The sequence below is a fragment of the Eretmochelys imbricata genome, chromosome 11, assembly GCF_965152235.1.
Source record: "Eretmochelys imbricata isolate rEreImb1 chromosome 11, rEreImb1.hap1, whole genome shotgun sequence".
Lineage (NCBI taxonomy): Eukaryota > Metazoa > Chordata > Testudines > Cheloniidae > Eretmochelys > Eretmochelys imbricata.
In genome coordinates this window covers 12742640-12757934 of record NC_135582.1, presented here as the reverse complement: position 1 = coordinate 12757934, position 15295 = coordinate 12742640, and the positions used below count along the sequence as shown (strand labels likewise).

The 15295-nt window shown below is 43.6% G+C and overlaps 1 protein-coding gene across 1 annotated transcript in view; it reads left to right on the top strand.

Annotated features, from left to right (window-relative positions):
• Positions 1-15295, top strand: part of ITGB5 (integrin subunit beta 5) — a 115483-nt gene that overhangs the window by 63147 nt on the left and 37041 nt on the right. The window contains exon 10 of the mRNA XM_077830246.1: positions 5413-5842. Within this exon, the coding sequence (XP_077686372.1) occupies positions 5413-5842 (430 nt within the window). The remainder of the gene's footprint in view (positions 1-5412; positions 5843-15295) is intronic.

Here is a 15295-nt window from a genome sequence, read left to right as displayed (position 1 = left end):
CTATGTATAAACTGCACCTTCTTCTTAACAAATCTGGCCCCTGTGTGAATTCAGAATCACTTAATTCGGGACAAAAATAGGTTTGTGCTCCTATTAGCTGTGTTCACCCTACAATACCATGAGAGAGTGAGAGCTAGAGGCTGTTCTGGCTCATGCTCCAGCAAAAGAATTGTTAACTAGGATCCCGTTGCAAGGTCAGATGCTGCCCTGTGTTACACCTACGAGGCTACAGTGAAGGCAGTGGGATTGAATAGGTGTAGGTGAGGGCTGCATTTAGCCTGTGGTATCTTCATTACTGGTGATGATGAAGAACATGAGAACATAGGACTGGAAGGGACCTCCTGGGTCATTGAGTTCAGTCCTCTGCTATTCATAGATTCATAGATACTAAGGTCAGAAGGGACCATTATGATCATCTAGTCCGACCTCCTGCACAATGCAGGCTGCAGAATCTCACCCACCCACTCCTGCAAAAAACCTCTCACCTATGTCTGAGCGATTGAAGTCCTCATGGTTTAAAGACTTCAAGGAGCAGAGAATCCTCCAGGAAGTGACCCGTGCCCCATGCTACAGAGGAAGGCGAAAAACCTCCAGGGCCTCTTCGAATCTGCCCTGGAGGAAAATTCCTTCCCGATCCCAAATATTGCGATCAGCTAAACCCTGAGCTTATGGGCAAGATTCACCAGCCAGATACCCAGGAAAGAATTTTCTATAGTAACTCAGATCCCACCCCATCTAACATCCCATCACAGGCCATTAGGCCTATGTCAAGGTTCCTTCCCCACTCTGAACTCTAGGGTACAGATGTGGGGACCTGCATGAAAACCTCCTAAGCTTACTTTTACCAGCTTAGGTTAAAACTTCCCCAAGGTACAAACTATTTTACCCTTTGCCCTTGGACTTCCACTGCAACCACCAAACGTTTATCCAGGTTTATTTTATTAGGAAAGCGTTGTTTGGAAATATTTTTTCCCCCCAAAATCCTCCCCTCCAACCCTTGCACCCCACTTCATGGACAAGGTTTGGTAAAAAGCCTCACCAATTTGCATAGGTGACCACAGACCCAAACCCTTGGATCTTAAGAACAATGAAAAAAACATTCAGTTCTTGAAAAGAAGAATTTTAATAGAAGGAACAGTAAAAAAGTATCACCTCTGTAAAATCAGGATGGTAAATACCTTACAGGATAATTTGATTCAAAACATAGAGAATCCCTCGAGGCAAAACCTTAAGTTACAAAAAAGACACACAGACAGGAATATCCATTCTATTCAGCACAGCTTATTTTCTCAGCCATTCAAAGAAATCATAATCTAATGCATATCTAGCTAGATTACTTACTAAGTTCTAAGACTCTATTCCTGTTCTGTCCCCGGCAAAAGCATCACACAGACAGGCAGAGAGAGATTTGTTTTCTCCCCACCCCCCGCAGCTTTTGAAAGTATCTTGTCTCCTCATTGGTCATTTTGGTCAGGTGCCAGCATGGTTATCCTAGCTTCTTAACCCTTTACAGGTGAAAGGGTCTTTTCTCTGGCCAGGAAGGATTTTAAAGGTGTTTATCCTTCCCTTTATATTTATGACAGCCTATTTACCATGAAGATCAATTAATTACCAAAATCATGTTATCCCATCATACCATCTCCTCCATAAATTTATCGAGTTTAATCTTAAAGCCAGATAGGTCTTTTGCACCCACTGCTTCCCTTGGAAGGCTATTCCAAAACTTCACTCCTCTGATGGTTAGAAACCTTCGTCTATTTTCAAGTCTAAACTTCCGAATGACCAGTTTATATCCATTTGTTCTTGTGTCCACATTGGTATTGATCTTAAATAATTCCTCTCCCTCTCCGGTATTTAGCCCTCTGATATATTTATAGAGAGCAATCATATCTCCCCTCAACCTTCTTTTAGTTAGGCTAAACAAGCCAAGCTCCTGGAGTCTCCTTTCATAAGACAGGTTTTCCATTCCTCGGATCATCCTAGTAGCCCTTCTCTGTACCTGTTCCAGTTTGAATTCATCTTTCTTAAACGTGGGAGACCAGAACTGCACACAGTATTCCAGGTGAGGTCTTACCAGTGCCTTGTATAACGGTACTAAAACCTCCTTATCTGTACTGGAAATACCTCTCCTGATGCATCGCAAGACCGCATTAGCTTTTTTTACGGCCACATCACATTGGCGGCTCATAGTCATCCTATGATCAACCAGTACGCCAAAGTCCTTCTCCTCCTCCGTTACTTCTAATTGATGCGTCCCCAGCTTATAACTAAAATTCTTGTTATTAATCCCTAAATGTATAACCTTACACTTCTCACTATTAAATTTCATCCTATTACTATTACTCCAGTTTACAAGGTCATCCAAATCTTCCTGTATGATTTCCCGGTCCTTCTCTAAATTGGCAATACCTCCCAGCTTTGTATCATCCGCAAACTTTATTAGCACACTCCCACTTTTTGTGCCAAGGTCATTAATAATAAGATTGGTCCCAAAACTGATCCCTGAGGAACTCCACTGGTAACCTCCCTCCAGCCTGACAGTTCACCTTTCAGTAGGACCCACTGTAGTCTCCCTGTTAACTAATTCCTTATCCACTTTTCAATTTTCATATTGATCCCCATCTTTTCCAATTTAATAATTCCCCATGTGGCATGGTATCAAATGCCTTATTGAAATCTAGGTAAATTAGATCCACTGCATTTCCTTTGTGTAAAAAATCTGTTACTTTCTCAAAAAAGGAGATCAGGTTGGTTTGGCACGATCTACCTTTTGTAAAAGCATGTTGTATTTTGTCCCATTTACCATTGACCTCAATGTGCTTAACTACTTTCTCCTTCAAAATTGTTTCCAAGACCTTGCATACTACAAATGTCAAACTAACAGGCCTGTAGTTACCCTGATCACTTTTTTTCCTTTCTTAAAAATAGGAACTATGTTAGCAATTCTCCAGTCATATGGTACAACCCCTGAGTTTACAGATTCATTAAAAATTCTTGCTAATGGGCTTGCGATTTCATGTGCCAATTCCTTTAATATTCTTGGATGAAGATTATCTGGGCCCACCCAATTTAGTCCCATTAAGCTGTTCGAGTTTCGCTTCTACCTCAGATATGGTAATATCTACCTCCATATCCTCATTCCCATTTGTCCTGTTACCATTATCCCTAAGATCCTCTTTAGCCTTATTAAAGACTGAGGCAAAGGCAACTGAAGGCAATCCGGTCATATAATCCTATTCATAAATTTATAAAGATCCATCTTGAAACTGGTTAGATGAACAAGCCAGAAAGATCCCATCTGGACTTTCAGATCCTAGATTATGTTTCAGGGCTGGAAATTAGAAAAACAAACCAAACCCTCTTTTGAGCACATTGGACACAGAATCACTCAGACAATAAACAGGACCATTCAAAGCCAGTTTTTACCCTCTGTCTTCAGATAGAATCATAGATCTGTCGGACAGGAAGGGACCTTGAGAGGTCATCTAGTCCAGTCCCCTGCACTCATGGCAGGACTAAGTGTTATCATATCTAGACCATCTCTGACAGGTGTCTAACCTGCTCTTAAAAATCTCCAATGACAGAGATTCCACAACCTCCCTAGGCAGTTTATTCCAGTGCTTAACTACCCTGACAGGAAGTTTTTCCTAATGTCCAACCTAAACTGCCTTTGCAGCAAATTAAGCCCATTGCTTCTTGTCCTGTCCTCAGAGGTTAAGGAGAACAATGTTTCTCCCTCCTCCTTGTAACAGCCTTTTATGTTCTTGAAAACTGTTATCATGTCCCCGCTTAGTCTTCTCTTCTCCAGACTAAACAAACACAATTTTTTCAATCTTTCCTCTAAGGACATATTTTCTAGGCCTTTAATCATTTTTGTTGTCTTCTCTGGACTTTCTCCAATTTGTCCACATCTTTCCTGAAATGTGATGCCCAGAACTGGACACAATACTCCAGTTGAGGCCTAATCAGCACGGAGTAGAGCAGAAAAATTACTTCTCATGTCTTGCTTACTCCTGCTAATACATTCCAGAATGATGTTTGCTTTTTTTGTAGCAGTGTTGCACTGTTGACTCATATTTAGCTTGTGATCTACTAGGACCCCCAGATCCCTTTACACAGTACTCCTTCCTAGGCAGTCATTTCCCATGTTGTAGGTGTGCAACTGATTGTTCCTTACTAAGTGGAGTACTTTGCATTTGTCTTTATTCAGTTTCATCCTATTTACTTCAGACCATTTCTCCAGTTTGTCCAGATCATTTTGAATTTTAATCCCATCCTCCAAAGCACTTGCAACCCATCCCAGCTTGGTATTGTCTGCAAACTTTATAAGTGTACTCTGTATGCCATTATCTAAAGCACCGGTGAAGATATTGAACAGAATTGGATCCAGAACTGATTTCTGCAGGACCCTACCTCATATGCCATTCCAGCTTGATTGTGAATCACTGATAACTACTCTCTGCGAATAGTTTTCAAAACAGTTATGCACCCACCTTATAGTAGCTCCATCTAGGTTGTATTTCCCAAATTTGTTTGAGGTCATGCGAGACTGCTTCAAAAGCCTTACTAAGGTCAAGATATACACCTCTACCCCGAAATAACGCTGTCCTCAGGAGCCAAAAAATCTTACTGCGTTATAGGTGAAACCGTGTTATATCGAACTTGCTTTGATTCCCCGGAGCGCGCAGCCCCCCCCCCCCACTGCTTTACCACGTTATATCTGAATTTGTGTTTATATTGGGTCGCATTATATCGGGGTAGAAGTGTACCACAACAACCGCTTCCCCCCCATTCACAAGGCTTGTTACCCTGTCAAAGAAAGCTATTCGGTTGGTTTGACACAATTTGTTCTTGACAAATCCATGCTGACTGTTACTCATCATCTTATTATCTTCTAGATGTTTGCAAATTGATTGCTTAATTATTTGCACCATTATCTTTTATGGTACTGAAGTTAAGATGTCTGGTCTGTAATTCCCCGGGTTGTTGTTATTTCAAGTAGAATCTTGCTTTTAAGTTCTGAAAAGTTTTTTGAATTCTAGAACCCGTGAAGTTCTAAAAGTCTCTTTATTTGTTAATTATTTGTATTACAATAGCATCTAGAGGCCTCAATTAACATCAGGGCCCCTCTGCACTAGGCAGTATACATACATATGGGAAAAGACAGTCCCTGCTCTGAAAAGTGTACAGTCTAAATAGACAAGTGCACCAAAGAGTTGGAAAGGGAAACAAAGGAGAGGTGATTTGCCCAAGGTCGCATGGCAGAGCTTGGACCCCAAGTCTCCTGTATCTCAAGTCACTACCCCTCCCACTGAACCATTCTGCCGTTTGATGTTTCAGAAGCTACAATTTAAGCTCCCGATTCGGTCTTTTATTTATTTATTTTTTAAATGTCTCTACATTCCTCTTTAGGTTTCCTTTGAGGTGTCTGTCGAAGCTCGGAGCTGCCCTGCCGAAAACACCTCGCACACTTTCACCATAAAGCCAGCTGGGTTCCGGGACACTCTGGAGGTGGAGGTTGCTTACAACTGCACTTGTGGATGTACGAAGCGGATGGAACGGAACAGCAGCAAGTGCAGTGGGAATGGGACTTACACATGTGGATTATGTGAATGTAACTCAGGCTATTTGGGATCCAAGTGTGAATGCGAAGAGGGAGAGAACGGGAACATGTATCAGAACATGTGCCGGGAGGCTGAAGGCAAACCTGTCTGCAGTGGCAGGGGGGAATGCAGCTGCAACCAGTGCGTCTGCTACAAGAGTGAGTTTGGAAGGATCTATGGATTATTCTGTGAATGCAATGACTTCTCCTGTGCCAGATACAAGGGTGTCCTCTGTTCAGGTGAGTATGTGTCCCTCTCTTTATTTCTCCTCATTCAAAAGCTGTTACTGTCCACTGACTCTCCTATGCTTGCTTGGCTGAGAAATGATTTTAGATCACTCCAGCATGCTTCGTATGCTGGTACTTGCAAATTGCCATGTGTTCTTTCCATGTTGAGATTTGTGCTCTTCCTTCAACACAGGGTTGGCAATTTCCCAGGAAAAACCAGTTTAGGACATGGTGCTGGTAAATACCGGCTTAAATCCAGTTTAAACTGGGCAAAATAATTGCATCAGTGTCCAGTGAGTTCAACAAGCATAGAATGAATCTTTTCAGAACTGAGGAATTAGCTCGGTCTGTCCACTACCTCAAAATTGGCCTCTTACTACAGTATGCTGCACTGCCAAATGGCCCTGGACCGGTAAACCCTGCATGCCTCTTATTGCTTAATGCTTCAAGCCTACAACTCTGCATTATTGTCCATTTCATATCATCAAATATTTTCGACTTTCACTTATATAGTAATGAAAACCGAGATATGAGTCATGACATGTATAACTTTCTTGAGAAAATACCAAACCAAAATGTATACAGACATTCATATGGTCAGTATTATAACTACATATGTTAGTATTCTATGTACTGCAGTTTTACTTTTTATTTGGACCGCCCTAAATTAATCTCTGAATCTACTGTCTTATGTAACCACAATTTGAATATGTATCTAAAACTAAGTGTAATGTGGTGTGTATTAACAAAACAGTTTTTAAAATAGAAGATGCCTTAAACTGGGACTAAGTAGTTTTTCCGGGGGCAGTAATATAGCTGGTAAAAACGGCCTCTGGTAAGTATCATGCCATCTCTGCTTTTAGGTTTGTTTAAAAAATGAGATCTAGAAAGAAACTCTCACTGTGATAATGAATAGAATGCACGTTGTCTCTGAGAATTGGCCTTTCATTGGCACTGGCAAAGAGTGTAGAACGAGCTGTACTCTCCAAATTGGGACGTTCTCCAAGATCCCTGGGGAATGAGAAGTCTGGGTTGGTTGAGCTGGGTCGGTTTTGATTGGCCATCTGTTGTTGGTTTTGCATCTTTGATTAGCTGAGCCTTCTCCTTATTACTCCGGAGGGTTAGCAGAAGCCATTTTGTCGTACTTTCTTGGGAAACGAGTGTGGGCACAGACACTAATGTGTAGATCTTACTCCCCTCAGGGCAGGGGTGCTGGAACAATTTTTATAGTTGGGGTGCTGAAAGCAATTGAACCAAACTGTAAACTCTGTATATAATGGAAACCACTTCAAGTCAGGGGGTGCTGCAGCACCCCTTGCACCCCTAGTTCCAGCACCTATGCCTCAGGGTGATCCTTGGGGCAGCACATTAGCCAGTCTCCCCAACTCCAACATTCCTGTGCACTATAGAGAGATTTTGCCCAGATGCACATACAAGGAGAAGAAGCTTCCTACATCCCCTTTTTCCTGCCTCTCCGGCTCAGCCTTCTGTCTTTGAAATGCTCTGTCCCCTTCATGATTGCAGTCAGCAACCACTTCTATTCTGTGCATGTCTACACCCGGTTCTTGCAGACAGTGAATCACACCTGGTGTGAGAGATTCAGTTAGGCACAGGGTGAGAGATCTCACCTCCCTGAGGGCCTGGCTTTTCTCATCTCTTCCTGTCTCTCTTTTCATTGTCCTTAGCTGAGGAGCTTGAATCGCTAATTATATCCTCAGCTGGGCCAAATGAGGACCTTCCACGGCGCACAGAGCGATGAGTCAGCCTTAGGCTACTCTCACCCTGTCACAGAAACATTCTGCTTATAGACCTTTGCTCTCCTTCTGGAATTCTTTAGTTAAAACCCTTAACTTGCAGGGAGAAGCAGAAGCAGCTTATATAAATCTCTCTGTGTATTGTTTCAGAGTAACAGCCGTGTTAGTCTGTATTCGCAAAAAGAAAAGGAGTACTTGTGGCACCTTAGAGACTAACCAATTTATTTGAGCATGAGCTTTCGTGAGCTACAGCTCACTTCATCAGATGCATACCGTGGAAACCGCAGCAGACTTTATATATACACAGAGAATATGAAACAATACCTCCTCCCACCCCACTGTCCTGCTGGTAATAGCTTATCTAAAGTAATCTTCAGGTTAGGCCATTTCCAGCACAAATCCAGGTTTTCTCACCCTCCACCCCCCCACACAAATTCACTCTCCTGCTGGTGATAGCCCATCCAAAGTGACAACTCTTTACACAATGTGCATGATAATGAAGTTAGGCCATTTCCTGCACAAATCCAGGTTCTCTCACTCCCTCACCCCCCTCCAAAAACCCACCCCCATACACACACAAACTCACTCTCCTGCTGGTAATAGCTCATCCAAACTGACCATTCTCCAAGTTTAAATCCAAGTTAAACCAGAACATCCTACCCCCCCCCCCCCAGATGTTGTCACTTTGGATGGGCTATCACCAGCAGGAGAGTGAATTTGTGTGGGGGGGTGGAGGGTGAGAAAACCTGGATTTGTGCTGGAAATGGCCTAACCTGAAGATTACTTTAGATAAGCTATTACCAGCAGGACAGTGGGGTGGGAGGAGGTATTGTTTCATATTCTCTGTGTATATATAAAGTCTGCTGCAGTTTCCACGGTATGCATCTGATGAAGTGAGCTGTAGCTCACGAAAGCTCATGCTCAAATAAATTGGTTAGTCTCTAAGGTGCCACAAGTACTCCTTTTCTTTCTGTGTATTGTTGTTAACTTTATGACTTTTAAAAAATCTGTAAGACTTCATGCCACTCAGCTGACTACGGATTACTATGTGTGCAGTGGCCTCTTCATCCTAAAGGATCCCCCAGGACTTTACAGACTGTATCATATACATTTGGGGGCATGGCATCCTCCACTGAAATGCAGCTACCTCTGGGTCAGAACACAGCTGCTACTGAATAGAACAAAACAACGCAGAGAGACTCATTTAGTCCCCTGTGTAGCCTGCCTCAGGGATCTTACCAGCTGCAACTGGGAAGATGAATACAGTATCCAGTCAAAACTGAAGTGGGAGTTTTAAATAGGAAGAATATAATTGTCCAAACTTAAGAGTCTTGCCAATTCTCATGATTTTGTCATAAGACTCATGATAATTATTGTTTTCCTTAAAGCCCCAGCTCCTGGAGTCAAGCAGATATGTGCTGATTTGAGCCTTACTTTTTTTTTTTTTTTAAGAATAAAGTTTCTTGCCCTCATGGCTGTGGAAAAAGCTTCAAAATGTGACCCCAGTCCACTCTAAAGATTCAAAAAGCAGAAGGCAAATAAAAAGAACACACAATCTATTATTTTACATGAAACATCATGATTTTAAAGCCAACCTCATGATCTTTGGTGAACCTGACTCATGATCTTTGAACATTTGGGGTTGGCCATACTGCAGAGAAGCTGGTCAGGATGCTGCAGCTCATGTTCTTTTCCTGCCCGCTCCCTCCCCAAAAAAGTGTGTGGGGAGGGGGATCTTGGTTCACATGGCCATGCCTCTTTGCCGCCTCTAAAAGATAGCACCTGTCCTCCATAGAATCATGCTGGGGCTTTTCTCCATTAATGATGTATGTTCCAGTCACCGGCACCGCATAAGCCTATAATGCAAAGTGTTGCCATACTTTATTTATTTTTAGGCTATGCTAATGCTATTCTGGGTCTTCTACAGCGCACAGAGCTTCCCTGATCTTGCTCAACTGTAGAGCTAGGACTCCCTTGCTAAACCAGACTTGCTAGCTATAACGTCTTTACGCTGCTGGTTTTGACTAAGGTTGCTATTTAAAGGGTGAGTGGGAAGTGTATAGTCTCTTGGGCAGCTTTCTCAGATCGGCGCGTGAAAGCTGGCTTTGAGTTCTTCCATGTGGTGTCTGTTTTATTCCTGTGGCAGGATCCAATACTATTGGCAGGCTAAGAATATTCAAGGCACGCAGCTGATGTTGTGGTTTGCAAATAAATTTGGTGCCTCTAAAATGGACTCTGCCCCATATTCTGCTCAGTCACCTTTGGGGATCTTGGATTTGTCTGGGTTTTTAACTCACATAGCAATACCTTTGTATGTCTAACCACTGAATTATCGGGATAGCTCAGCACTTTACTCTGTTCAGACCATCACTGTTGTTTGGATCTTTTTAGCAATTATTTGGATTGCAAAATATGCTGTATAGTGTTAGACTCAAAGTACTCTGTCGATGTAGTTTAGGAAAGAGAAGGTCAAGGCAATGGTTCCCAAACTTTTTACTAAGGTGACCCATCCACTTCATTTTTCTTTTTTGGGGGACCCACCATTACCTATTTATTGTGCATGTGTGTGTAACTACTGTTTACTATTTTTTTTATTCTAACACCACAAAACACAAAATGATGTGCTTTCCGCGGTGCTAGCACTCCAGCCCAAGTCCTCTTCTCAGCAACCTTCAGTGCCCTTGTTCTCACTTTCCCAGCCTCTGTGGATAGAGAGCTCCGATGCCTGCTACTCCCCTGTAGTTTGAGGTCATCACTCCTTAAAGTGCGAGTAGAAGACAGGCTACAACAAAACACCAGAAAACACAGAACAGCCCTCCAGCCTCTCTCTGTCCTAGAGAGAATTAGCTGGTCAAAGATCCTTTGATGTTTGAGAGGCCTAACTGAAACCCAGCTCCCCACTCCAGGCATTACGACCTACCACACAGGGTCTCAGCACCACTCAGGATTGTCCCAGCTGCCCCTCTCTCATGATGAAGGGGTGGCTGGGCCAAACCTGCGTAGAGCTGCAACGTGCCAGGTCGCAACACCACTCACTCATATTTGGCCCAACCGCTCCTCCGTCATGGTGGAGGGGCAGCTGGGTCAATACCCCTTCCTGCAAGTGGCTCTGGTGGGCAGGAGCACTCCTAAAGCATGTACAGTGTGAGAAGTGACATGGGAGGATCAGTGACAGGTGACTTGCCTAGACATTTACTGCAACCCACTGGTGGGTTAAGACCCACCGTTTGGGAAACACTGGGTTAAGTGGTGACTCGGTTAAAGTTTGTAAATACCTACCTGAGGAACAAATATTTAATAATGGGCTCTTTAGTCTGGCAGACAAAGTTATAACAAGATCCAGTGGCAAGAAGTTGAAGCCAGACAAATTCAGACTGGAAATAAGGTGTACATTTTTAACAGTAAGGGGAGTTAACCAAGGGAAAAATTTACCAAGGGTTGTGGTGAATTTTCCATTACTGGCAATTCTTAAGTTAAGAGTGGATGTTTTTCTAAAACTCTTGCTCCAGTTTAAACAGGAATTATTTTGGAGAAGTTCTCTGCCCTGCGTTGTACAGGAAGTCATACTAGATCGGGGCAGACAAACTTTTTGGCTTGAGGGCCCCATCAGGTTTCCAAAATTGAATGGAGGGCTGGTTAGGGGAGGCTGGATCTCCCCAAACAGCCAGCCGTGACCCGGCCCCTGCCTCCTATCTGACCCTCCCCCCACTTCTCACCCCCTGCTCCCTTTCCCCTGACCACCCCCGGACTCCCCACCCCTGACTGCCCCCTGCCGCCCCATCCAACCCCCCCTCTCATTCCTGACTTGCCCCCCGGGACTCCTGCCCCATCCAACCCCTGTGTTCCCCGTCCTCTGACCGCCCCGCCCCCTATCCACACCCCCGCCCCCTGACCACCACCCCCAGATCCCCTGCCCTCTATCCAACCCCCCCTGCTCCCTGCCCCCTTACCACGCTACCTGGAGCTCTGGTGGCTGGCGGTGCTCCAGCTACTCCAGCCAGAGCACTGGGTCAGGCTGCGGCTCTGCAACTGTGCTGCCCGGCCGCCCAGAGCGTTGTGCCGGCGGCATGGCTCACTGAGGCTGCGGGGGAGGGGGAGCCTCCCGGGCCAGATGTTCAGGGGCCGAATAGGAGGGTCCCACGGGCCGTAGTTTGCCCACCTCTGTACTAGATGATCACATTGGTTCCTTCTGGCCTTAGAATCTATGAATCTATGTTTTTCTTAGATTTTCCTATGCTTGTGTTAGAGTCATTGGCACCATCCTCTAGAAAAATGAAATTAAAAGGGTAAATGGGGAAAAAAAGGTTGTCCCCCACCCCCCTGTGACATTTGTGTTCTCAGGCTTTGCTCATATTGGTTCACCCCAATCAGCCGTTTAGTCATCCCCTGTCATACTCTCCGGAATCCTTTGCACCCTTGCGCACCATAGGAAGTACCACAAGATCAAAGGGAGATGGGCCTATAAAGTGCTTCTGGCATCTCGACCGGCAGCCAAGTGGTTTTGGATTGTGGGGTTTTAAACTGTTCTAAAAACAGATTTAAAAATATAAAAATCTTCAGACCTTTATTATATTTGTATTGCTGTAATGTCTAAAGCTCTAACTGAGATCAGGATCCCATTGTGCTAGACACTGTTCATATACATAATAAAAGACCGTTCCTGCCCTGAAGACCAGGGAAAATAGAGGCAGAGAGAGGTGAAGAGACCTGCCCACGGTCACACACCAGTTCAGTGGCAGAGCTGGAAATAGAACCCATGTCTGTCAAGTCCCATTCCACTGGCTTGTTCACAGAATAGCCTGCCCTCCAGTATTGTATCCCAACCAGCGACTAATCTGGGACACTTCTACCTCTTTTTTGCTTTAAACTGTGGATGGGCCTGATGGAAAACCCCAGTCTTGATTGAACAGATCCAACCTTTGGGGAAGTCACAGCCTGGTTTTGCAGTGGGATCATCTCTGGTATCCCTGGATCTAACATCCCCTAACTCTCTCAGGCAGTGCATGTCTTGATCTAAACTTTGTGGCTTGGGCCCACCTCTCCTCCTCATTATTACTTTAATAGAATAATGACTATTAGTAAGAAATGACCTTTTGGCCTCTCAGTCTGAGACTACTGGGAGCTGCACAGCACGTAACTCAATACTGTGGTCAATGAGAGAGAGCTCTCTCCTGTCTTCATTTGTAAGTATCTCCCATGAGCCCGCATGCCAAACCCTTGTTCCCAATGGATAACTCACTTTAAGAAGCACTCAGCTTCCTCCTCAGTCATTACAAAGAGCTACATTGCACCGCCTGTTCTTTTCACTGTTCCCAGGGCAGAAAGTTCTGGAGACAGTAATGGATGTAGGTTCTCCTTCCATGCAGCAAAACGAGTGGATGAGTTATATGGAGGTTGGATGGGACCCACTCTAAAGGGAAACAAGAATGTCACTACTCTAGATGTAGAACTGGAACATCATAGGCCAACTCATGTGTCTGAATATATGTCCCACACTAAACAAGGTGGCATTCATGTAATTACCCAAGATATTAGGCCTATTCCTGTAAATAGCCGTACCATTGAGAGGCAGTTCAGTACTGTGCATCCCTGAAGAATGGCTGTGAAAATAATTCACTGGCATTATGATGCACTATAACTGTTGACAAAGATTGCTTCCAGCTCTTTACAAACCAGTGACATTGTTCCACTGTTTCCTAAATCCAAGAATAGCTGTTTTAAACCACAGTTGAATGATTCCTGGACAGGAGGCATAGAATGCTTTATATAACTTCCACCGTCCCCAAAACACAAGAGACAAACAAACAGCATTTCACTGGAAATCTGGTTTTTTTTCCCTTTGAAGAATGAATCAGTTGATTATTGAAATGAGGAATGAACCACTCCTAGGCTAAACAGAAGTTGCTGTTTCGTAAATCTGCTGATGAGACAACTGCCACTGGATGCTGAAACTAGACAAGCTTTCTGAATACAGCACAGTGGTGCACATCATGCTGGGAAATGCACAACTCTGATTTCTGATCTGTAACATTTGGATTGCTATGTCGGGGAGGAAAAAGAACATTCCTATGGTTTTTTAAATAGTCACGATAATCTGTTATTTGCAGTGTCTACTGTATTTTAGTAGTAGCTTTATAGAAAGTCACTTCAAGCTCATGCTGTTTAATCAGTTCCTTGCTATCCCGTGCTCCTGGTCTGTTTGTTGTAGCTTCCTGTTGTCTGTAACCTTATACATAGTTTGTAAACCCTTCAGGACTAGGACCATCTCTTTTGTTATGTTTGTACAGTGTCTAGCACAACAGGGAAGAGCCTCTAACCACAAATGCACTATAAATAAAGAATAATAATGTTGATGTAAACTCTAAATTGCTTCTCCCGCTACCTGACATGGAACTTACTCGTATGAGGAATTAGTGGGCCTGTGGGATCAGGAATTTATAGTCTATCCTGCCCTTTTAAAAAAGTCGAGCGGACTCTGTGGTTTATCAAGCATTTTTCAAATATTAATTAATCCTTGCGACACCCTCCTAATTATTATAACTATTAAATGTATAGTAACAATTTTACAGGTTGATAACCAGAGGCACAAAGAAGTTAAATGATGTATCTGAGGATCGAACCAGGAATCCTGACTTCTACTTCTGTGTCTGTGTGCTAACCACTAGACCACACTGCCTCTCAAGAGCAGATGCTATGTGAGAAGATACCATATGAGTATGTGGGAGTAAAGCACCATGGGTAAAATATGCAAAATCCCTTAAAGGTCCATTTTCAATAGTGATTTAGGAATCCAAGTTAGCAGATTACATGTGTATTTAGCCGCTAACGGGCTAGCTTTGTGTATGATGCAGCAATAGCCACCTACCCAAGGACTTGATCCTTAGAGGTGCTGAGAATCAGCAAATCCTTTGCAGTCTTGGCAATATTTTGTTTTGAGTTCTTTTTTATTTTATTAAAAAGAGAAGAACTGGAAGTGACCAATACATTTTAAACCAGGTAAAGCAAATTTTTTGTTTTTAAGCAAACTCTTTGATTAGACATCTAACTCCCAGGTGCTGTAATTCAATTTCTGGTGCCCTAACCCCTGGCTCCATGATGATATTTGTTAACCCGGACCTTCCAGGAGATCCAGCAGGAAGGTGCACTGCTTAGGTCGGAATGGTATCCCAGTTATCCCTGGTACCTTGGTTAGGCAATAGAGAGGGGACGGTGTTTGCCAAACTCTGCAATACCAGCTCTTGGCACTGATATTGTGGGTGGCACTTCTCCCCTGGAGCAGGCACTGTGAGACCAGCATTGAGGCCTGCTATCAGGCTAATTACCACAATCCTAGATACTTCCTATAGACTTATTCATCCATAGTGGTGTGGGTGGTTGTTATTGTATTGAGGTTGCACTAGGAGCCCCGGTCATGCATCGAGACCCCATTGTGCTAAGCACTGTACAAACAACAAAACGTTCCCTGTTCTAAAGACCTTACAATCCAAGTACCATAGTGCAATTCCAATCATTTTAGTGAAGTTAGAACAGGGATAAATTTGGTCCACTGGGTCAAAACCAAACCTGCATTCGATTACAAATCAGAGTCTGCGATGTCAAACATGCCATTATACATTTTCCAGTGCAGGGCTCCCTCTTAGAAAGGCTTCTTAATTATCCTGGATATAATCTGCCAAACTCCTACTCCCAACTCCAATGACATCTCTTGATA